This window comes from Amphibalanus amphitrite, unplaced genomic scaffold (genome assembly GCF_019059575.1).
Source record: "Amphibalanus amphitrite isolate SeventyFive unplaced genomic scaffold, NRLGWU_Aamphi_draft 000387F_arrow, whole genome shotgun sequence".
Lineage (NCBI taxonomy): Eukaryota > Metazoa > Arthropoda > Thecostraca > Balanomorpha > Balanidae > Amphibalanus > Amphibalanus amphitrite.
Window position 1 is genome coordinate 339584 of NW_024881881.1, and position 24657 is coordinate 364240.

Below are 24657 nucleotides of genomic sequence, written 5' to 3' on the forward strand. Positions count from 1 at the left end.
CAGTGGTTTGAGTCAATGCCCGGCCAATCAGCAAGCTGCATTGTCGTGTGACGTCATTTGTGTTCTAGCCATGCCGGTCCGCCACGAAGATGAAATAAGCTCGACCTTGCAGGAAAACCGTTAGGAAAGCCGTTGACTTCAGTTACCGGAAGTGTGCCCACGTGGGTGCGTGTGGTGTGAGCGGGGAGAGGAACTTATTTGAATTAACGCGCTTTTAATGTCGCCAAACGTTGTTTTAAGTGTAGATTTACTTCAAGTAATAGTGCTTTAACGATAAACTTCAGATATTATTTGTAGTTTGCTCAACATGCGTATTTAAACAACAAGGCGCCCTGCACTCGGCGAAATTTTGAAGTAGGACAAGATAGCAACGCACCATGGAGACGGAGGTAAGTTTTTATGTCATTAAGCTGCAGAATAACTCTACCTAAGTAAGTAGCAATAATCACCGGTTGATGGAACATTGTTGAAATGTGAGTAATTCCTTACGGTGAATGGAGTCACGGACCCATGAGCCTTAACGATAAGTTTTCATTAGACTTCGCCATACCTATATTTCGTGCCCAAATGTTTTGGAATTTATTGTTGCATATAAAATAAAGAATGACATGCCCTATGGTTAATTTGCGTCACGTGGTTAACAACTGCAATTATGACTCTGCTGGAGAGTGTATTTTGATCCCATAAGGTGTATGATTCCGAGAATCATTTGACAATATCTGGTATAAGGACTGATTGAGAAGAAGACGTCATCGTCAATAGATAAAATTGTAGCTGCAAGGGTGAAGACACATGTAAGCTACATTAAAAGTCTCGTTGCAGTCTGGCTAATCGTTCCTATAAGCTTCAGAAGCAGAACATACCCATGGGTATGTTGGTTAGTTGTACCATACTATTGGTCTCAAGATAAGGGCCCAGGCGACCTGTTTTTCTGATGCGATGAATATACCCTTTATACCCTCGCCGCAGCTCGGTTCGAGTGCATCCCTCACCCCTGCACACAACCCAGTCCCCGAACTCGAATATTACCGGTATTTCTTATATAGGAGACCAATAGTACTGGTATGATATTAGCTGATGTATGACGCTAACAGGAACAGGCTCTGAGCCGGTATAGAAAAGCCATCCCTAGAGTCATTTGACACCGTTGAGGTGACACCTACGAGGGATGTTTTTTGAAGCGTACCAAAAACGCGCAGTTTCCAGGAGTCCGATTACACCCGGAATCAGACACCCCCGAGGTAATCTGACTCTGGTTGGGAGTGTATTTTATACCACATGTCGTCAAATGATTCCCGGAATCATACACCGTGTGGGATCAAAATACACCCTCAAAATCCGATTACTCCCTGAAGTGACACCTAAAAGGGGTGTTTTTTGAAGCGTACCAAAAACGCGCAGTTTCCAGGAGTCCGATTACACCCGGAATCAGACACCCCCGAGGTAATCTGACTCTGGTTGGGAGTGTATTTTATACCACATGTCGTCAAATGATTCCCGGAATCATACACCGTGTGGGATCAAAATACACCCTCAAAATCCGATTACTCCCTGAAGTGACACCTAAAAGGGGTGTTTTTTGAAGCGTACCAAAAACGCGCAGTTTCCAGGAGTCAGATTACACCCGGAATCAGACACTTCCTAGAGTATTATGACTCTGATTTGGGGTGTATTTTTATTCCATAAGGCGTATGATTCCGGGAATCATTTGACGCCGTACGGTATAAAAATACACCCTCAACCAGTGTCATAATACCCTAGAAAGTGTCTGATTCCGGGTGTAATCGGACTCCAGAAAACTGCGCGTTTTTGGTACGCTTCAAAAAACACCCCTTTTAGGTGTCATTATTTTTTTCAGTGTAGGCTAGAGGGCTACGCCCTAAGAGTAGGATAGCTCTGCTGAAGTCACCCGATCGGGGGGACTAGCAGAAGACCCCCGGCAGCCACTGAGGCCGGACGTGTACCTGCATCGGTCTCGACCGACACTGTAGCCGACCATCTCGCTCTGTGTTGTGCTCGTGAGACAATACACCTGGACCGGCAGATCATCTCTTCTGCCAAGGGCTGACAACAACACGACGCGCCCCGCCCTGGGCACGAGAAGCCGCCGTGTTACATAACAGGTCCCGATTTTCCCGACTTTTGGGTCATTGACCTGACCTGGAAGGTCAACCAATGACCTAGGACCTTAAAATTGGGTATTTTCGGCTTCCTCTCGTCACGGGCAACACGCTCGTTTTTTCCGCGAAGATCGCTCGATCAGGGGCGAAACGGCAAGCCCTCCCCCTTATACGTTCGCGGCTGGAAAAACACCACTACGGGCGAGGGTTAATATTCAGCAGTTAAACAAAAACAGCTTCCCAAAGCTAAATATGACTTTTTCCAAATCGAAAACAAACTAGTAAAGGCCGCCGTCCACTGGAGTACGCGCTGAATTTAACATTGAAGTCTATGGGCTGCGCGCCGAATGCTGTTCAGCGCCGCAGTGGCGCAGCCAGGATTTCATTTCGGGGGGGTCATCGCCTCCAAAGCGGGCCCCCTGGTGTGCGGGCCCCCCACCCATTTTTCAGAATCTCTCCATATTTCATACACATTCTGCTGAGCGGGCCCCCTTTACCTGCGCGATAACCCTGAGCGAGTTTGAATCAGAACATTTGGATAGAACAATAGCTCGGTAATCACTCGGTGTTCAATTTTTACGCAAATTGACCACGACAGAAATATGTTACTATGACGTAAGAATTCGTATCTTTCGAGGCCGAAATGTGCCCCTTCCGCAATATGCATAGCATATATGCAATCGGAACTGTTGCCTGCTTCTGTCGGACAATATTCAACTAGTCCCATGTGCCTGTTCTAAGTCATCTATTGGCTGCTGTAGTAGATTGTGCCTTTATTCTTCTTCATTACGTGAATTCGCTCACAAGAACTTTTAACCCTCGCGGCACAGGGGGAAGGGTTTGATGCAACCCCCCTTAAGTTTTTTTTCGCAAATAACTCGCGTAAAAAGCGACTGATCGCGACGTAACTTTCAGTGCCCTCGCGTTGATCAATTTTACACCTACCCTAGAAATTTCATGACCCTGACCCAAATGACCTCAAGGTCAACTCAAGGTCAAATTCCGACCTAAGGGTCGGAAAGTAGGCCAAAGTTGGCCTACTTTCCGAGACCATGTTTGGCCAGAATCGTGGTTCGGCGTATGCCGGCTCGCATTAGCGGCGCGTTTGCAGTCCTTTCGTGGTTTCAAGCGTTCAAACATGTGATTTGATATGTTGCTCCCATGCATAAGGGTGGATGTCAATGTCACCTGAAGCCTGAAGGTCAGGTCAGGTCATTGACCTAGGAGGACCTCAGTACACTACGGCCTTTTCAAGCTATGCATGTTTCTAGGCTAGTTTTTGTTTAGCTGAATTCGAATTTAGCAACTATTTGAAAATTTAAGTAGTTTTGGTGCCTTCGTAGCATGTGACGAAGCTGTCAGAGGCGGTTGACACGTATGTTCTACGAATACCCGTCACGATCCCTACTGGTTGACCTGACCTGAACTGACCTGACCCGACCTAGCCTAAATGCATAAAGACATCATCTGTGATCAAAACTAACATAATGTTCGTGATCAGCACCCCAAAAAGCCCTATAGCAGCCACAATTTACGACGTTCTAACAGGTCCCGATTTTCCCGACTTTTGGGTCATTGACCTGACCTGGAAGGTCAACCAATGACCTAACCTAGGACCTTTAAATTGGGGATCATCGGCTTCCTCTCGTCACGGGCAACACGCTCGTGTTTTCCGCGAAGCTCTACATCTCGATCATGGGCCATACGCGAGGGGGGTCGTAATTCTGCCGTCGAAGGACGCAAAATGGTCTGTGCCGGCGAGGGTTAACGCGCTCACATGAGACATGTATTGCCTTGGGCCGGGTTTGTTGTGGTGTGATGATGTGGTGACGTAGATTATGTATGTTACCGTGGTCCCGGCATGGTGTTACTTAGCGCGGGGTAGGTATAGGCTAGAGTGACCGTTGCACCCAGTGCGCTGAAGTTTGCGCAACCGATGGAACAAGGATGGGCAACGTGCCTGTGAGGGGTCTCAGCTCAATCGGGCCGGTGGTGAGGACATGGCGCGTGCTCAAAAAGTGTACATTTGCGTCATAGACTTTACATGTATAAATCGGCTTGCAAAATTGGGCGAAAATAGCTAAATTTGCCCGACACGGGTCCGGTACCCGTGCGGTATCTCGGTAACCGTGGGTCCGATCAGCACGGGGAGCACAGTATCGTAAATGATAATCGAACGGGCTATCGAATGGTGTGCGGTGCAGGAATGGCACGTGCCACGTGCACCTGATAACGCACTTATGCTTGAAAAATTGACTTTTGGACGGATTTTGGACTTAATGCTATTTTCGGGTGACTGTCAGACGGAGCGGGTTCGAACAATGCCTGTTGTCAAGAGAAACGTACCGCCTCTCATGGAAAAATTGTGAAAAGCTAATTGATCAAAAACAAGGTGGAACAAATCGCTGAAGAAAATGACATTTTTTCATGACTTACCTACTTAATTACACGGGTTTTGCTGCATAAACTGGTACGTTTGACAATTGAAAATGGCATAGTTGAAAAGAGCATTCAATTTTGTCCAATATCCATTCATCGCTTTTGCATGAAGAGCAACAATATTCTTAAAAATATAAACGTTTCAAACCTGTACATAGTAATTCATTGATGGCCTCAATTTTTCAATAGGTAGCCTACGTCAACCTATGTTATAAAATATACTTCGCATGTTCTATATTAGAACGCATGGTTATCAGACACGAGCACCTCGATGCGATGGATATTTTTTCCCAAACCAAAATACTTACCCGTCAAAAGGCAATCGACCGAAATGGATACATAACCCATGGACACAAGACCAACCAAACGCCCACCGATCGAAAATACCCATTATTCGCGTTGCAGAGCAAGCGGGTCACCCTAGGGGGCCCCATTCATCTGAGGGTCCGGGCCCTATCCACATGGGGGCCGAGCCCTATCCACACGGGGGCCCGGGCCACGTCCACCTGGTCTCCGGGCCCCATCCACCCGGGGCTCCGGGGCCCGAGCCCCATCCACCCGGGGGCCCGGGCCCCATCCACCCGGGGGTCTGGGCCCCGTCCACCAGGGGGCCCAGCCCCATCCACCCAGGGGGCCAGGGCCCGTTCTCCCAAGGGTCCGGGCCCCATCCATCCGGGGATCCGGGCCCCAGCCACCCAGGGGGCCCGGGCCCGTTCTCCTGGGGGCCCGGACCCGTTCTCCCGGGGGCCCGGGCCCATCCATTGGGGGTCCCGGGCCCCATCCACCGGGGGTCCCGGGCCCCATCCACCAGGGGCCCCGGACCCGTTCTCCCGGGGGCCCGGGCCCCATCCACCCGGGGCCCGGGCCCGTTCTCCTGGGGGCCCGGGTCCGTTCTCATCCGGGGGCCCGGACCCGTTCTCCCGGGGGTTCGGGCCCCGTCCACGGGGGCCCGGGTCCCATCCACCCAGGGGGCCCGGGCCCGTTCTCCCGGGGGCCCGGGCCCCATCCACCTGGAGCCCCAGGCCGACCCCTCACCCGTGGTGTCCCAGTAGGCATTTCTCGAAGCGGGCTCGTCCAATTAGATTAGGACCTCTCTCTCCTCTCTCTCTCTCTCTCTCTCTCTCTCTCTCTCTCTCTCTCTCTCTCTCTCTCTCTCTCTCTCTCTCTCTTTCTTTCTTTCTCTCTCGAGCGGGCCCCCGACAGAAATTTCGGGGGGGTCAGCTGACCCTCTGACCCCCCCCTGGCTGCGCCACTGCAGCGCCGAATGCGTGTGAATCGCAGTCAGCTGATTATTCGGCGGCTGTTGGGCGCCGAATCACGCGCTGACAACTTAAGACTGCTTTACGCCTCCTAATGACTTGAAATACTTCTTTTTTTCAGCGCGCTGTAGGCACTTGGGATTACGCGCAAAATGCGCGCATAAACAGTGGACGGCGGCCTTAAGAGTGCAGCTAAATGAAGGTTTGCATTTGATACCTGTAGATCCGCATGCTTAGGGCGTAGTTGTGGGTCTGATCTTCATAGTGGTGGCGCTCAGACATTCGTATCCCTTCCATTCATCCCAATAGACGGTTGTGACGTCTGACACTCCGGGTTTGTACCGTCCGTTGAGGTTGGAGTTGGCGCAGCCGAAATACCACCAGGCACCCTCCCGGTCAGATGAACAGCTACCCGACCAAATGTCATTGTCTCTGTCAATAGTGGAGAACTTCATTCCTCTGTGGTAGTGGAGACTGTCCCCGGCGGTCCCGAAGTAGTCGCCAAAGTCAATTCTGTAGCCGCCATCCTCGGATTCGATGGTGAACTTCTGGTAGGTGGCGTACCTCGTCTGTCCTTCAAAATCCCAGAGGTCGATCCTTAATTCGTACACTCTGTCTAGTTGGGAGGTCAGCTGCCAGAGGTGATGAAGTCCCCACCAGAACTCTCCATCGAAACTTCCCAGGCCCCACTTGTAGGCCTCCCAGTCCTTGTAGAAGTCCTGTCTGGGTGAAATATCAGCTCTTCTTTGGAAGACGGTCCATCCCTCGCCATCGTCCATGTCACAGTAGGCCGAGGTCGGAGTGAGACGATCAGGGTAAATTGTGTACACTCCACTAGCAAAGTAGTAGGGCAGATCACTGCAGTCACGTACAGTAGAATCTTGCTGTGACGTACCGTTGGTGTCAGAGATCAGCCCAGAGGCTGACCCAGAGCTGTACATTACCAGCCAGAGTGAGCAGACCATCACTCGGAGCAGCGCCGCCAGCTCCATGGTGATGCTGGCGAATGTCCTTGGTGGTCTAAGAAGAGGACTCGTCTCCACTGAAGGTGTATGTTCAATCCGGCCCGTTTTATACCACCTAACAGGTGTCTGGTTCACATACACTACCGTCATACCGAGCACGATAGCAGCTGTTGCAACATTATCTGTCGGCAATGAAGTGCGCAGAAGAGCAGAACTGGGAAATGGAACAGATGTGAAGCTTCGGCGGTGCCGATGAACCCAAAATTCGTGGAAGGAAGGCGCTAGTTATCTTGTTGCAGCGGGAGTGGCTTGCGAAGTTGGCATCTGTAATGTCGTACTTTTGATATCCTCAATGACGCTGTGACTGTAGACAGATGTTGATGTATGGTGACAATTTATAAAAAATATCTGTCTCTGTCTCTGTTTCTGTTCTCTCTCTCTCTCTCTCTCTCTCTCTCTCTCTCTCTCTCTCTCTCTCTCTCTCTCTCTCTCTCTCTCTCTCTCTCTCTCTCTCTCTGTGTCTCTCCCTCTTTCTCTCCCTCTTTCTTTTTTCTCTTTCTCTTTCCAACTCTCTCCCCACTCTCTCTCTCTCTCTCTCTCTCTCTTCCTCGCTCACTTATCGTCCATCTCTTTCTCTTGCTCACACTACTATCCATCCAGCGGAGTTGGTAAGAGATGTTTACTATGGTCGGTTGCTAGGTCATTTCCTTGCGATTGGTGGCGGCTCGGCTGTGGTCATGTATAACGCGACACAGACCCATGTAAGTAGGTACGAGTAGAATAACTGAGGATGAATTTGGACTGGCCCGCCGCTCCTGTCGCTCCGTGGGGGGGGGGGGGATAGACGGGATGGGGGCTACTGGTCGTTAGTTTGTCGGCGTATCCATCCGACCCCCGGTATGCCCAAGGCGCTAGATACCGGTAGGTCGACTTTATGTGACGGCGTGGGTGGCATGGGTCTACCGGTTCCGAGCTTTTTAAGTTGGATTTCCTTTTGGATACCCCTGTAGTGCATACACTGAAAAAAATAATGACACCTAAAAGGGGTGTTTTTTGAAGCGTACCAAAAACGCGCAGTTTTCTGGAGTCCGATTACACCTGGAATCAGACACTTTCTAGGGTATCATGACACTGGTTGAGGGTGTATTTTTATACCGTGCGGCGTCAAATGATTCCCGGAATCATACGCCTTATGGAATAAAAATACACCTCAAATCAGAGTCATAATACTCTAGAAAGTGTCTGATTCCGGGTGTAATCTGACTCCTGGAAACTGCGCGTTTTTGGTACGCTTCAAAAAACACCCCTTTTAGGTGTCACTTCAGGGAGTAATCGGATTTTGAGGGTGTATTTTGATCCCAAACGGTGTATGATTCCGGGAATCATTTGACGACATGTGGTATAAAATACACTCCCAACCAGTCAGATTACCTCGGGGGGTGTCTGATTCCGGGTGTAATCGGACTCCTGGAAACTGCGCGTTTTTGGTACGCTTCAAAAAACACCCCTCGTAGGTGTCACCTCAACGGTGTCAAATGACTCTTGGGATGGTTTTTCTATACCGATACAGAGCCTGTTCCTGTTAGCGTCATACATCAGCTCAGAAAAACGGGTCGCCTGGGCCCTTATCTTGAGACCAATAGTATGGTACAACTAACCAGCATACCCATGGGTATGTTCTGCTTCTGAAGCTTATAGGAACGACTAGGGTGACCCGCGTGCTCCGCAACGCGAACAGGGGTATTTTCGATCGGTGGGTGTTTGGTTGTTCTTGTGTCGGTTGGGTTATCTATCCATTTCGGCCGATTGCTTTTTGACGGCTAAACGTTTTGGTTTGTGGAAAGAATATCCACCGCATCGAGGTGCCCGTGTCTGATAAGCATGCTTTCCACTTCAGATTCTGTCAAATGTGTTTTATAATTGAGGTGCGTAGTTTTACGACAAATGAAAGGCGTAGATAATTTTCGCTAAAAATCGTTTTGCAGAAGTTTGAAACATTTATATTTTTAAGAATACTGTTGCTTGTCATGCAAACGTGATGATTGTATCTTGGAGAGAATTGAATGCTCTTTCTAATGATAGCATTTTCAATTGTCAAACGTATTAGGTTAAGCAGCATACCCCGTGTAATTATTTAGTGGCACATTTTGGACAAATACCATTTAATTCAGCGATTTTTTCCACATTGTTTTTGATCAATTAGCTTTTCACAATTTTTCCATGAGAGACGGTACATTTTTATTGCTAATAGGCGCTGTTTCAACTCATTTCGTCTGACGATCACCTGAAATTAATATAAATTCCAAAATCCGTCCAAAACGTCCATTTTTCAAAAGAAAGTGTCCTCCCCGGTGCACGTGGCGCGTGCCAACCCCTGCACCGCACACCATTCGATAGCCCGTTCGATTCTCTACACGATGCTGTTTTCCCCGTACCGGTCGGGCCCACGGTTACCGAGATATCGCACCGGGACCGGACCCGTGTCGGGCAAATTTGGCTGTTTTCGCCCGTTTTTGCCAGCCGATTAATACATGTAAAGTCTATGACGCGAATTTGCACTTTTTGGGCACGCGCCACGCGCTCGCTATCGATCCGATCGAGCTGAGACCCATCAAAGGCACGTTGTCCATCCTTGTTCTATGAGTTGCGCAAACTTCAGCGCGGTAGGTGCAACGGTGTGACCTGTAACCCGCGCTACGTAGCACCATGTCGCGACCTTCGTAATAGACAGAAACTACGTCACCTCAAATAGTAATATAGACTAGGGTTACCCGCGTGCTCCGCAACGCGAAGGGGGGATTTTTTTGACCCGTGGGTATTGGGTTGGTCTGTGTCGATTTGGTTGGTAGATATCCATTTCGTTCGATTGCTTTTTGACGGCCAAGCATTTTGTAAGAAAACAAAAAGATACCTACATCGCATCGAGGTGCCCGTGTCGTATTATCATGCGTTCTACTTTAGAATGATTCGAAAACTGGCGTGAAGTCTTTTGAGGGCCATCGATGAATTTCGCTAAAAATGACAATGTAATGGTTTGGAACATTCACATTTTTAGGGATAATGTTGCTAATCATGCAAAAATGAAGAGTGAATATTGGACAGAATTGAATGCTCTATCCAATGGTACCATATTCAATTGCCAAAGGTATCAGGTTATGCAGCAGACCCCGTGTGATTAATAAAGTGGCACAAAATTGACAAACGCCATTTTCTCCCGTGATTTGCACCACCTTGATTTGGATCAATCAGCTTTTCACAATTTTTTATATGAGAGGCGGTACCTTTCTCTTGCAAATAGGCGTTGATTCAAATCGCTCCATTTAACGGTCACCTAAAAATAAAATTAATTCCAAAATCCCTCAAAAACCGCAATTTTCAAATAAAAGTGCCCTCTCCGGTGCACGTGGCGCGTGCTATCCTCTGCATTGCACACCATTCAATAGCCCGTTCAATTCTGTACACGATGCTGTTTTCCCCGTGCCGGTCGGACCCCTGGTCACCAAGATATTGCACGGGAACTGGACCCGTGTCGGCCAAAATTAGCCGTTTTCGCCCGATTTCGCACGCCGATTTATACATGTAAAGTCTATGACGCGAATTTGCACTTTTTGAGCACGCGCCACGCGCTCCCTATCAATCCTATCGAGCTGAGACCCCTCAAAGGCACGTCGCGCATCCTTGATCTATAAGTTGTGCAAATTTCACCGGGCTAGGTGCAACGGTCTGGCCTGTAGTCCACGCAAAGCACCACCAAGTCGGGACCTCGGTAACGGACAGACGCACCCTCCTCAAATAGTAATATAGATTAGCCAGACTGCAACGAGACATTAAATGTAGCTTACATGTGTCTTCACCCTTGCAGCTACAATTTTATCTATTGACGATGACGTCTTCTTTTCAATCAGTCTTTATACCAGATATTGTCAAATGATTCTCGGAATCATACACCTTGTGGGATTAAAATACACTGTCCAACAGAGTCATAATTGCAGTTGTTAACCACGTGACGCAAATTAACAATACATGCATGCCATTCTTTATTTCATATGCAACAATAAATTCCAAAACATTTGGGCACGAAATGTATGGCAAAATCTAATGAAAACTTATCGTAAGGCTCATGGGTCCGTGACTTCATTCACCGTAAGGAATTACTCACATTTCAACAATGTTCCATCAACCGGTGATTATTGCTACTTAGGTAGAGTTATTCTGCAGCTTAATGACATAAAAACTTACCTCCGTCTCCATGGTGCGTTGCTATCTTGTCCTACTTCAAAATTTCGCCGAGTGCAGCGCCTCGTTATTTAAATACGCATGTTGAGCAAACTACAAATAAAATCTGAAGTTTATCGTTAAAGCACTATCACTTGAAGTAAATCTACAATTTAAACAACGTTTGGCGACATTACAAGCGCGTTAATTCAAATAAGTTCCTCTCCCCGCTCACACCTCACGCACCCACGTGGGCACACTTCCGGCAACTGAAGTCAACGGCTTTCCTAACGGTTTTCCTGCAAGGTCGAGCTATTTCATCTTCGTGGCGGACCGGCATGGCTAGAACACAAATGACGTCACACGACAATGCAGCTTGCTGATTGGCCGGGCATTGACTCAAACCACTGGACCTGACGTCCGCGCATTTCTTCGTCTCCGCCTTTCTTCGTCTTGCATTTCTTCGTCTCGCATTTCTTCGTCTTGCATTTCTTCGTCTCGCATTTCTTCGTCTCGCATTTCTTCGTCTCGCATTTCTTCGTCTCGCATTTCTTCGTCTCCGCATTTGTTCGTCTCCGCATTTCTTCGTCCGCGCATTTCTTTGTCTCGCATTTCTTCGTCTCGCACTTCTTTGTCTCGCATTTCTTCGTCTCGCATTTCTTCGTCTCGCATTTCTTCGTCTCGCATTTTTTCACCTCGCATGTCTTCGTCTTGCATGTCTTCGTCTTGCATGTCTTCGTCTCGCATTTCTTCGTCTCGCATTTCTTCGTCTCCGTATTTTTCGTCTCGCATTTCTTCGTCCGCACATTTCTTCGTCCCCGCATTTCTTCGTCTCGCATTTTTCCGCAACTCTTCGTCCGCAAATTGACAGTGCAGCCTACTGATTGGGCTATTGCCTATTTCATCTTCGTAGCGGACCAGCCATGGCTAGCTCACACATGACGTCACTCCGGGCATTGATTCAAATCACTGAACCTACACCAGGGGCAGGGTTACGGAATCAGAGTCGGAGTCCGTTGGAGTCGACAGTTCTGGCCGTAGTCGGAGTCGGTTGGACCACCAGTGACGTCAAAACAATTTCTGTAATATTAGTGTTTTTTGATACTATCATGTGGAGTTTTTGAACCCTATGGGTGTCATTTCACTCAGTTGAGCGTTTTCGTAATCCGTAACTCGCTTATTAGGTGTAATTTGACCCTCAGTGGTGCCATAATATTCCGGTGTCATTTGAACCCAATGGGGCTCAAATGACACCGGAATATTATGACACTACCGAGGGTCAAATTACACTCAATAAGTCATTTGAACGGAATATTATGACACCACTGAGGATCAAATTACACCTAATAAGGGAGTCACGGATTGCGAAAACGCTCAACTGTGTAAAATGACACCAATAGGATATAAAAACTCCTCATGATAGCGTCAAAAACGCTTAGATGTGTTATTTTACACTGACACCGTGCAGGATCTTTTGACACGACACCTAAAATGGGAGTCAAAATTTTGGGAGTCAAATGACCCTTGGGTATGTGATTCTGACCGAGATCAATTTACACTAAAAAACGGTGTATGGACACTGTTTTTCAGAATCGGATTACACCATGGGTGTCAGTTGATTCCCAAATAGGGGATCGTGATTCCCGGGGGGAGTAATTATTTTTCTCCGTGTACTGTTATCGATGGCACGGTTCCTCAGGGTAGGCACTGCTTCCCGCTGCTGATCCAAAGACGAGAATGGCTCTATTTTGTGGCACTCGAACCCTCTAGCGGCGATAGAGTCAAAGGGTGCCGACGAATTGAACAAAAGGCTACTGCCGACAAAGTACACTATGATTGGTCAGAACACGAACACCTAGCGCAATTATAGAGGCGGGCATGATTGAAATTGTAAATATCCTCTTGTCTATGAGATTGGTTGGCGCTGGATGGTGTGGAAGAGATGGTACCATTGATGAAAAAGCATTTAACAGACGTTTTTTTACCGCTCCAGTTGGACCACTCCGATTAAGTACCCTTATGTATGTCTGTCTATACGTGCGCACAGTGTCGGTGGCGCTTGTGATGGGTGCTGAGGGCCGAGTGGCCGCGTCGGTGCTGTGAGCTAGTGCGCGACCGCTGCCAAAATGCCGCACGGCGACGAACAAGGCTCGACGGATGAGGTGAAGGTGTTTAAACATGAGGAGGATGATGAGGATAATTTGGGAGCGGAGGACCTCAACGTGGAGGATGGGCTGACAGAGGACAAGAGCAGCCTCATCACCGAATCGGAGACGGTGAGTCATGACTTCTAATACTCACGCAAGGCGAAGTACGCTTTCCCTGGTGACTCCGAAGTTTATTGAGACAGGTGGTGCTATGTGGAGATTCGCCTTTATTTTATGGATGGAATGCTCGTGAGAGGCCGCGAGATATCAGAGGCAATCCTCCTATGTCTAATCTCGCATTGCGAATGAGACTTCTGGAACATATTTATAGAAATTCCTAGGAAAATCCACTTAAAATATATTCACAAAAAACATAGGAACATACATTCAGCCTAGTTATGCCCACAATACATCCAACACACAAGAAGACATAAACCTTCCAATAAAACACGTATCCAAAGGTTGGGACTTTTCGATTAAGAACAATCACTATTCTTTAGAATTGTGATTTTCTATTGAAAATCCCATTCTAAGCTACCTCTCTAGGGGGAGTTTTGCGCTTCGGCCGCGATTAATATTTACAGTGAATTGCTGAAAACGGATCGGAAGAATCAATCAATTCAATTTCACAAAAGCATCACAAACGAAGGAAATGAACATGTGTCCCAAAGCGGAAAGTGGGCAGCTGTTGTTACAGCTAAATTAGATAACATTTCATGACACCGGAACAATTGATAAGAATGCAACCCAATAAAGGTTTGCATCTGCTGCCTGCAGCCCCACGTGCTTATAGTGTATTTGTGGGTCTAATCTTCATTGTGGTGGTGTTCAGGCTGTAGTAGCCCCTCCAGTCGTACCAAAAGACGGTTGTGAGGCCTGTTACTCCGGGTTTGTACTGTCCGTTGAGGTTGGCCCAGACACAGTTAGAATACCACCAGGCGCCTTGGTAGAGATATGAACAGTTAGATGACGTGGGTTCATTATCTCGGTCAAATGTGGAGAACTTCATTCCTTTGTTGTAGGTTAGACCAAATCTGTCCCCGGCGGTCCCGATGTAGTCGCCAAAGTCAATTCTGTAGTCGCCATCCTCGGACTCAATGGTGAACTTCTGATAAATGGCGTACGCTGTCTGGTTTTCGAAATCCCAGAGGTCTACCCGCAGCTCGTAAACTCGGTCCAGTTGGGAGGTCAGCTGCCAGAGGTGATGAAGTCCCCACCAGAACTCTCCATCAAAACTTCCCAGACCCCACTTGTAGGCCTCCCAGTCCTTGAAGAAGTCCTGCCTGGGTAAAATATCGGCCCTTTTTTGGAAGACGGTCCATCCCTTACCATCGTCCATGTCACAGTAGGCCGAGGTCGGGGTGAGACGATCAGGATGGATTGTATACACTCCACTTGGAGAGCCGTAGGGCAGGTCACTGCAGTCGCGTACAGTGGAATCTTGCTGTGACGTACCGTTGGTGCCAGAGGTCAGCCCATAGGTCAGCTCAGAGACTGACCCAGCGGTGCACATCAGGATCCAGAGAACACAGACTGCCACTTGGAGACGCGGCGCCATCTCCATTGTGATGCAGGAGGACGTCCTTGGTGGTCTCAGAGCAGCAGTCGCCTCTACTGAAGGTGTGCTGTGTCCGGCCCGTTTTATACCGCCTCACAGGTGGCTGGCTCACATACACTCCCCGTCATACCGTGCATAACAGCAGCTGTTGCAGCATTATCTGTCGGCAATGAAGTGCGCAGAAGAGCAGAACTGGGAAATGGAACAGATGTGACACTCTGTCAATGCCGACGGCGCCGAAATTCGAGGAAAATTTCGAGCAGTATTGCACTCAATATTGCAATTGAAATGTGTTCTTCTGGCCTCCTAGAGCTTTTTTGTCGTTGTGTATCAGACCTAATATTTGTTTCGTTTTACCCCTTCGTGAATAAATGTTACTTTCGTCTTTTTCCTGAGAAGTATGACCTTTCCCTTTATTAAATCATTTTTAGAGGATACAAGAGACAGCAGAGGGCGATGGCAGACGATGGGACACAGCGGCGTGGTTGCCATTGTTGGATATATTGCAAGGCAATTTATTGCACAACTGAAGCTTCGCCGGACGCCTTACTGCTAACTAACAAACCGGCTAAAAGCCCCTAACTAACAGACTAACAGACTTACTGTTTGACAGCAACTTACATTGTAGTGACAAAAAGAGTGACAAAGACACTCGCAAAGAGAATGATAAAAAATACTGCTGAGTAACACACCGGCCTAGCACGCTGAGTAACACACTACAAGCTCAATATTTTCCTAAAAACGAGCTCATATGATTGACCCTAATAATAACATAAAAAGCTCGTAATCACAAGGTTCCATACCAAAACTCATGCATCTTATCAACCCTATCATACAGAGCATACGCTGCCAAAGCTGGCATGCTTAGGCTGCATGCAGGAGCTGCCACACGGGATCACCCAGGTCACCTACGACGACGGGCACAGTCGCTGGTACAGGGGCGTCCTCTCGGGGGACCCGGCCCGTCCCCCGGGTCTGCCGCAGCCGCTCCCGGTACAGCTCCTCGGCGTCCTCCAGCTCCTCTCGGGTGACGGCGCTCCACACGCTGCTCCGGTGACCCTCGCCGGCCGTCCACGTCACCTGGTGCAGCACGCGGCGGCACCACGCGTGACGGCGCACAAACTTGCGCAGCAGGTGGTCCATGGCTGGCGTGGGGTGACTGACGCCCAGCTGACCGGCGCGGCACAGCTCCAGCAGCAGCGAGGACGCCTGGCCGAGCCGCCGCGCGTACCGGCGCACAAACACACAGTCCAGCACGTCCATGTCGAACGTCTCCGGTCCGGAGTCGGGCCTCAGTAGCTGTCCGCGCCGCTTCAGCGTAGCGAAGCCGACCGCCTCGCCGCCCTCGGCGAACAGCAAGAACGCCGAGTCGCCGACGGGAGGCGGGGCGAAGAGGGGCTCTCGCATGGCGGATGACCGCTCGCGCTCACCGTAGACATACCTGATGAGCACGTAGAGGATGGCGCGATCGGCCACCGACTGGACCGGGTGCCAGCCGGCGGCCGGCCACTGGACCAGGCTGAGCAGCAGCTCCAGCGGCGTCCAGAGCGGGCCGACGCGGAGCGCCACGCACCAGCCGCACGAGGGGCAGCGCAGGCCGTCCAGGCCGGCCCCCAGACCGGCGCCGGCGCCGGGCGGCAGGAGGACCTCGGCCGGCAGACACAGTTCCGGCCGGGACTCGCGGTAGGGCCGCGGACAGTGGCGGCTCGGCTCCCGGCAGACCGTGCCGCACCCCTCCTTCGGACACAGGACTGAAACGGAACGGGAGAACGGTTAGGGGCGGTAGACGCTGCGCACCAACACAAACATCTGTGTATTAACATCCAGAAAGAAGTCGAATATTCATCACAGATCTGCTTCCACTTTCGAGACAGCAGGTCAGTTGTTACTGGCCATCAACACAGAAAACCACTCCAGAACACACAACCCCCAACCCGTCTCCAGAAAAGATAAAAATTCATCACATTTCTCTCCTAACCACTGTCGTCTGTACTCACTGGCAAAGAGTCCACTGGTGGTGAACTCCCGGTGCGTCTCCTCCTTCGCCAGGCTCTCCAGCAGGTCCAGTGGGGTGCGGATGGGCCGGGGTCGGAGCAGCGGCACGTGCGGACCGTCCTTGGACACTGCGCTGAAGACGGCAGCCAGAGACCGGCGGGGGCGCAGACGACAGATACGGGTCCTCGGGGGCGGCAATGGAGTGCCCTCCCTGAGAACGGTGCAGGGGTCAGGGGGTCAGAGGGCAGATTGACCTGCAGGCTCTATCCTACAAATGCTGATATCCAACTTCTTGCCACTGTGGCGCATCTCTACTGCTATGCAAATAGGGATTATTTCGGCACTTATGCGTTACAAAACATTGACGTTGCGACGTCATTAAAACCGAATTTTGAAAAATCGAGCCTTTGGCGCTATTTGCGTAGGAGCTGGGCCAGGCTATGAACATTTGAGAAATACCTATATACTAGTAGTTATATCGGTAAAACAGCGGCCCAAAGCATGGGGAGAGGTTCTTAGCATTTCGGGTTCATGACAAAGGAAAGTGATGGAAAACCACGGTCGGCAGTCTGACGTCACCAACGCCATTTTGATAACGTCATTACGCCCAGTTGTCTCCTGGAGGAGCGGAATGGAAAACAACAGCTTCTTGTTTGCACAAAGGAATTCTGAATCGTCCGATGGATTTTGTAGAGCTGATTGGATGCCATGCGTGTGCCAGAAAAAAAAAACATTGAGATCACGTCAGGCTCGGGAGACCCCAGAGGCCATCATCGATGTTCAATTGGTCAGTTACTGAGTGAAACGAAGGCGCACCCGATGAGGTACCAACACAGAAAAACAAGTGTACTTACCACCGGTAGCCGGCCGTCGTTCTGGGTTTCTTGCTGGGAGGTGGCGTGCCAGGCTGGTTCTCGGAAGAGGAACGTTTTTCGCGACACTCTGCCACAGCCGTGCTGGCCACAGGAGACCTGTGAGACGCAAAAGGTGGGGTCTCTTAGTAAGACAAGCGGACAGACGGCAGTGATTCAAATTCTTAGCTATGTTATTGCACTATGTATATAGTAACATTTTACAAACGCACCTTTATAAGTCGTTTTCACGACGAGCTATCCGGCGAGTGCGCCTAATTTGACTAAACCTGCACCTAATCTCTTTTACAGAAAATATCTTTATTCCATGAATTTATTTCCGTGTTTTAACCGATGATACTCTGATAATATGACAAAGCAGGCATATAAGCAATCAGTAATCTGCAGCCAGATAGTCAGGATGGAGGGTGGGGGACTGTAACTGCCGCACGGAGGATTGGCGCTTGAACGCCTCCTGACCGTGTCCGAGCGGGCATGTGTGTATGGGTTTGTGTGTGCGTGTGTGTGGATATGTACCGGAAATATTCTGTATCACCTTTTTATTTGTATCTTCTCAATGTTTTGTATCTGTGAAAAGCAATCAGTGCAACGCTAGCTGATCGCTACTAAGAGACACACTGAACCTTATTTGACCAAATCTGCACCTAATCTGCACCAGATGTGCACCAAATGTGTACCAGATAGCCGTCGTGAAAGCGATTTTTTTCGTTTTACATGTATATTAAGATCCAATTGAATGGCCTAGATGTCCAGAATCTTTTATCTACTTGTTCATTTAAAACGATATCTCCCAAAAATCCCTAAAAAGTCCCTACCTTCTTACACCAAGCTACTATTTTAGGAGAGAGCTGAGTATTGCTAATTCCTGGCATCCTGGCAGCATGCTAATTTAATTCTTACTCATTAATTAACTCATCAACCACTCATAAGCATGATCATGTAATAATCATGAAAACATCCCTATATCCCGATTCAGTGGGTATGACCCGTATAACCCGACTCCAGAGCTGGTACCCTTACATGCCCTTACTTTCAAAGCTGGGACCGTATAATTACCGATTTCCGACCTGCAGCCCCTTACGAGTACACCAAAATAAGGAGCTAGGTAAAATCGGCAAACTATTTTGTGGTTAAGTAACCTACAGTGGTAAATTCTTATTCTCTTGCACCAGCCCATAACGCAAGCCTACAAATGTTCTGTTTAATTTCTAGGTGAGATATCACGGTATAGTTCTCGAATAAGTCTACGGCTCCAAAATGTCTAAGCGAATCGCAAGTTAGTAAACAACGCAAAAGACGAGGTACAATGTAGGTATTTAATTGGTATTTTATCATCAGTTGCGTTTAGAAACATACGAATTCAATGAAAATGTAGGTAAGTATGACTGGAAATGGACGTTTTACGACCTATTACAAAAAATTGATAGGCTTTAAATACTAACAGGGCGTGTCTACTTACATTGCGATGCTGCAGAAGGAGGTAACCTCGCTGACTCGCTGACACCACTAATCGGACGCACGGGCTGCGAACTGTACGCACCTCACGAGCAAATGAGCCGAGGACCGGTGACCCACAAAGTTATCACCTATCCATCGGACGGTACAGACCCGGTGGGATTAAATCCGGTGCCCTGGCGCGGTGGCAAGACGCCAATGATAATCCCCGAGTCGCGCGTGTGCGATGCGCATGGCGGTAACTGAAGGGAAAGGGACGCAGGCTTTGGTTATGTTTGGGGTGAAATATGATTGTTGATATCAGGTAGATAAAATGTCATTCAGAGAGTAGGGTCAATTATTTTAAATCAATGAAATTGTTAGGCATTTATTGGCAATTGCTTTAGGGTTTGGAAATAATCAAGCATATTGTTTTCTTATAAGGCTTTGCTAATAAGCTATCCTTTTAAGCATGATCGTTTTGTCTTGAGAATATTCCGCAAAAAGGACGGAGTTTAATCAATAGCAACTAGCAAGGATATATGTTTTGATTAAAAAATAAGTTTTTATACAAATCAGTCTTTGCCAGTGCGGCGTGTGAAGGAAGTCTTCAATTCTCCAGGGATTTCATCGTTCGCCTATGGAATTCAAGTCGGTCTTTCTACTTCAATTGTTGTTAACTTAGAATTAAGTCTAGGAAATTACAAATACATGACTTCTATGAAGAAACCAAGGCAATTTCATTGCATCGTGAAGAAAAGAAAAGAAAATATCACTCGCTATTTGTGCCGCCAATAGCGCCACGGGTAGCATGGAGTGTCATAATTAAGGCCATAGATATAACGCTTCTTACACTTGGTCACAAATAAACATTTTCAAAACTATTGCGTAAACTTATCTAGTAAGTCCATAAAACTTTGGAAATTTTATAATATGCATTCGTTGGTCAACTAGATATGTATTGTTCTCGTATAAATTTATAAATTTGACTCAAGTTTTATAAATGTTTGTTTGACGACAGTTTATTCCTATAGTTCGTTTTTTTTCAAAAGGACGCTGGCTCCAAGTATGTTCTTCGAACAAGCACGTGTTTTAGCAAGCAAAACGAGCAAAACTGAACCTGAGAAAATCGAACGTCGACTAATTTTAACATGTGATTTCTTCCCGATAATTTCCATATGTGCGTTTTGGAACCAGATATGAGAACAGTGGTGACGTCATGCTGTCGAACATGTATTGCAATGTAACGTATAACTATCATGGACGGAACCGCTTACTCGATTATAGGCTCGGCAACAGTGAAAAACTAAGTTTCACCCAAATTCGTTGAGACTTGTCCCATTGCACGGACAGTTGGGTGCCTGCTGCCACCAGTGACGTCATCATAGTATGTTCATCTTTAAGAAACAATTTCCAGCTACTTACCGTGCACAATTTGAAATCGATTATTTTTTCGGTAAGAAATTCTTGGCCAGACACCGAAGCTGCCAAAACTCACGTGAGAGTTCAGTTCAGTTCAGTTCATTGTATTTTTCCATATGTAAACAAGAACAACGAACAAAACAATAGAGGATTGGCGCAAAAGCAAAAAGCTTAAATCAAAGGCGCCTCTCCAATTAAGTTAAACAAAGAACACATGACCAAACCAAAGTATCAGAAAGCGTCGACCCCGCCCGAAACCCGCCGAGCCAAAAAAGCAAACAGTACCCGGCCCCAGGCGACGGACGACTCCAATCGGGCCAGCTTGCGTCATAGTGTCATGTTTTGTGTTTTGTAATGTAGTGTAGTGTTATGTAAGCAGTGTGTTGCATTAATGGGGCATTCCACGATAGATCGACCAAGGCCTAACACCCGACCATTTTTGATTTTGATGAAATCTTGTCTATAGGGTTCTCTTATGCCCTGAAGTCAATGGTGACAACGCCAGGCCCCTACGGTCAGCGGTTTAGGAGATATAGCCCCGGTCATTTTGACGAGGTCACTCTGCAGAGTGATTTTTGAGGTGCTATATCTCCTAAAGTAATGAAGGAAATGCATTAAAGGTAGTGTGCCAGCTTTCTTGGACCATATGGAGTTAATGACCCGAATAAGGAGAACCGGATTTTTAGAACTTATCCATACCTTCAAAACTTATGGAAACGTCTTAAATTCTTCAAATTTTGAGTACCCCAGTGCGAAATTCGCCCCGACGGGTTGTCGGTCGTACCCCAACCACATTTCACACCACTATGAACAATAAATGCACACACTAAAATCGCTATTACCGATAGGCTCATCCAATCAAGTTTCGATAAACCCGTTCATCATCATCTCCTGCGGTTTCGAACACGCCTGTTAGGTGGCTTCTGATGCTCGTCGAGGTCGGAATTTCCAAATACGCGTGGTGCGTCGGGCCGCGCGCTCTGACTTCGGCCAAGAAAAATGCGTCAGCTGATCATTGTCATTTCTGCCACTTGCGTGTGGTGTAATGGGGTCATAACTTAAGAGACGGCTGTTTCATATCAATTATTTTACATAAAATCATATTTCAAACCACAAATTAATGTTCGACAGCCAAATTTAAGAAACAATACCAATACAGGCTTACAGTTTAAGGCTCGACATTGTGTTGTCCAAGTGTTGTCTACGATTAGACAGCTGATAACTCATTCCCGTACGTCGTATGGTCGTAACACTATAATGACCTTTGCTTATTGTCACAAGTGCGCCGCATTCGCGATTGTTGCCCGACGCTTGTTTGCAGGTGAGCCCACTACAGTTGTTATACATATCTAAAAACCGATAAACTTTTAGGCGAAAAAGGCACTATTCCAGGCCCATTTTTGATTTTTTTGCGATATTAGGTAAAAACAGAAGCTTCTTATCCTAGGAAAAATAAAACGGGAAATCTTTCAAAGGTGGCACACTACCTTTAAACCTGTACATCGTTGTGATGGCGGTGAAATGAGCAATTTATTGGCTATCTCGGATTTCCAAAAAAGTTATTTTGATTTTTAGCTGTGACGTCATCAATTTTTAAATTTTCTGGCTACCCCCCTAGTACATTAAAATTTGTCATTATTTTTGCTCAGAAATATAGATCGGTCAATGTTCTTTTGACTGTCAAAAAATAAAAATGGTAATCTTTCTATAAATATTTTATTTTATTTTTTGAAAACAACTCTGTAATATGAAATTTGCATACATTTGCTCTGAAACGACAAATAGGTGCAGCTGGCACGGACAGTGGAAGGACTGGATTTATAAAACACCTAAATAATATTTTCTTGAATATTTTTCGCAACTGGAACAAAGCGTAAGATATTTTAACCCTCGCATGTGTGCGGCGTTTGCCAGCTTCTAATGTGTAGGGGGGGGGGTCGGTTGGACCCCCCCCTTGCCGTTTGGCCCCTGATCGAGCTAGAGCTTCGCGGAAAAAACGAGCGTGTTGCCCGTGACGAGAGGAAGCCGATGATACCCAATTTTAAGGTCCTAGGTCATTGGTTGACCTTCCAGGTCAGGTCAATGACCCAAAGTCGGGAAAATCGGGACCTGTTAGAAAGTCGTAAAGTGTGGCTGCTAAGGGGGTTTTCGGGGTGCTGATCACGAATATCGTGTTAGTTTTGATCACAGATGATGTCTTGAAGCATTTAGACCAGGTCGGGTCAGGTCAGGTCAGGTCAACCAGTAGGCGTCGTGACGGGTATTCGTAGTACGTGTCAACCGCCTCTGACAGCTTCGTAACATGTTACGAAGTCACCAAAACTACTTCGTAAATGTTCAAATGGTTGCTAAATTCGAATTCAGCTCCAAAAACTAGCCTAGAAACATGTAAAACTCGAAAAAGTGACCCGAGGTCATCCGAGGTCAGCAAAGGTCAATGACCTGACCTGACCTTCAGGTGACCTTGACACACACGGGAGTAACATCAAATCACATGTTTGAACGTTTGAAACCACGAAAAGCTTGCAAACACGCGGCTAGTGCAAGCCGACATACGCGAAATCGCGATTCCGGCCAAACATGGTCTCGGAAAAGAGGTCACAGGTCAAAGGTCATTTGGGTCAGGGTCATGAAATTTTCAGGGTAGGTGTAAAATTGATCAATGCGAGGGTACTGAAAGTTTCGTCGCGATCGGCCGCTTTTTACGCGAGTTATTCGCGAAAAACCATGGGGGGGGTCCATCCGACCCCCCCCCCTACACATGCGAGGGTTAATCTAACCCTCGCCGGCCGAGGGGGGGGGGGGGGGGGGGGCGGGTGCCGCCCCCCCCCCATAGGGTTTTTTCGCGATAGCTCCGAACACGCCGGCGTTAAAGAGCTGAAACTTGGCATACCTGACCTTTGATCCAAGCCGCATCTTTTGACACCAACCGCATTTTTGGGTCAGGTCAGGTCACTGACCTATGACGTCATAAGTGAACCTCTGCACGGTCTTCAGATGTCGCAACTTCGCAACGCCCTCACTGCCAGAGGAGATGTCACAGGGAAATGAAACTTGCAGGATCTAGTATCCATTATGAGTCTCACAACTTGTATATCTCGGATTTTTCCTAAAGGTCATATGAGGTCAGGTCATTTTCGTGACCTCACCATTATAAGTCAATGGGGAAAAATGAAAACTGCTATTCTGGCGCCGGGAACGATCTCCAACTATCTCAAGCACACAGAATCGTGATTTGATGCACTCCTTGCAAGGTTAGATGCGTCACTTTTGCAATGTTGACCTTTCGTGACGTCATTTATGACGTCATCAAGGTCATATTAGTTTTTCGTCAATAACTCTTGATCAAATTGAGCTAGCGAGCCGGGAAAGCCACCAATGGACTCAGGAAGACCTGCCAAATCGAATGATATGCGACATGACCCCTTTAGACCAACTTCGTGACCTTAGGGTGCTGACCTGACCTTGACCTGAGGTCAACACCCCAAGTTGACCTGACCCGAACAAAAAGTATATCATTCGACGCGCCTGAGCGAGGCGAACACGATGCTGCCAAAATCGCGGCTCTGCGGCCATTTTCCGCGAAGTTATTCACCAAAAACTGAACCGTACCTTTGGGCACTTGACCTGACCTCAGAGGTCACCGGTTGACCTAGGACCTTAAAATCGGGTACCAATCTCTGCGTCTCGTAACGGCGCACACGCTCGTTTTTTCCGCGACGCGCTAGCTCCACCAGGGGCGAAACGGCGAGGGGGGGGGGGTCGTACCCGCCCCCCCCCCTCGGCCGGGGCGTATGTAGAAAACCAATAGGTCCGGCGAGGGTTAACATTCTGTATTTCCCTACATATATGCCGAAACCCAGATAACCTCTTTTTGGAAGTAACTGGTCCTCGCAGATGTGTCTTATATTGCTTAATAACCCGATTCTGTAAATCAGAGTTTGTAGTGCGATTTTCAAAAAATAAAATAAAATATTTGTAGAAAGATTACCATTTTTGTTTTTTTCCAGTCGAAAGGAAATTAACGGAACTTTATTTCTGAGCAAAAATAATGGCAAATTTTAATGTACTAGGGGGGTAGCCAGAAAGTTTAAAAATTGATGACGTCACAGCTAAAAATCAAAATCATTTTTTTGAAAATCCGAGATGGCCAATTAATTGCCCATTTCACCACGATCACAACGATGCAAAGGTTTAAAGGTAGTGTGCCACCTTTGAAAGATTTCCCATT

At 47.7% G+C, this 24657-nt stretch overlaps 3 protein-coding genes across 3 annotated transcripts; all 3 read right to left on the reverse strand.

Moving 5' to 3' along the window:
* Positions 1-6051: 6051 nt before the first annotated feature.
* On the reverse strand, positions 6052-6810 carry LOC122390215 (ficolin-1-like). The gene has a single exon (XM_043382946.1). It carries the CDS (start codon positions 6808-6810, stop codon positions 6052-6054), a length of 759 nt encoding a protein of 252 aa, XP_043238881.1.
* Positions 6811-13932: 7122 nt separating this feature from the next.
* On the reverse strand, positions 13933-14709 carry LOC122390216 (fibrinogen C domain-containing protein 1-like). The gene has a single exon (XM_043382947.1). It carries the CDS (start codon positions 14707-14709, stop codon positions 13933-13935), a length of 777 nt encoding a protein of 258 aa, XP_043238882.1.
* Positions 14710-15075: 366 nt separating this feature from the next.
* On the reverse strand, positions 15076-18046 carry LOC122390217. Its single transcript, XM_043382948.1, has 4 exons — positions 18030-18046; positions 17553-17669; positions 16701-16909; positions 15076-16454 (listed from the first exon to the last, which is right to left on the reverse strand). The coding sequence occupies exons 1-4, from the start codon at positions 18044-18046 to the stop codon at positions 15568-15570; spliced, it is 1230 nt and encodes a 409-aa protein (XP_043238883.1). The 3' UTR covers positions 15076-15567.
* Positions 18047-24657: the final 6611 nt, after the last annotated feature.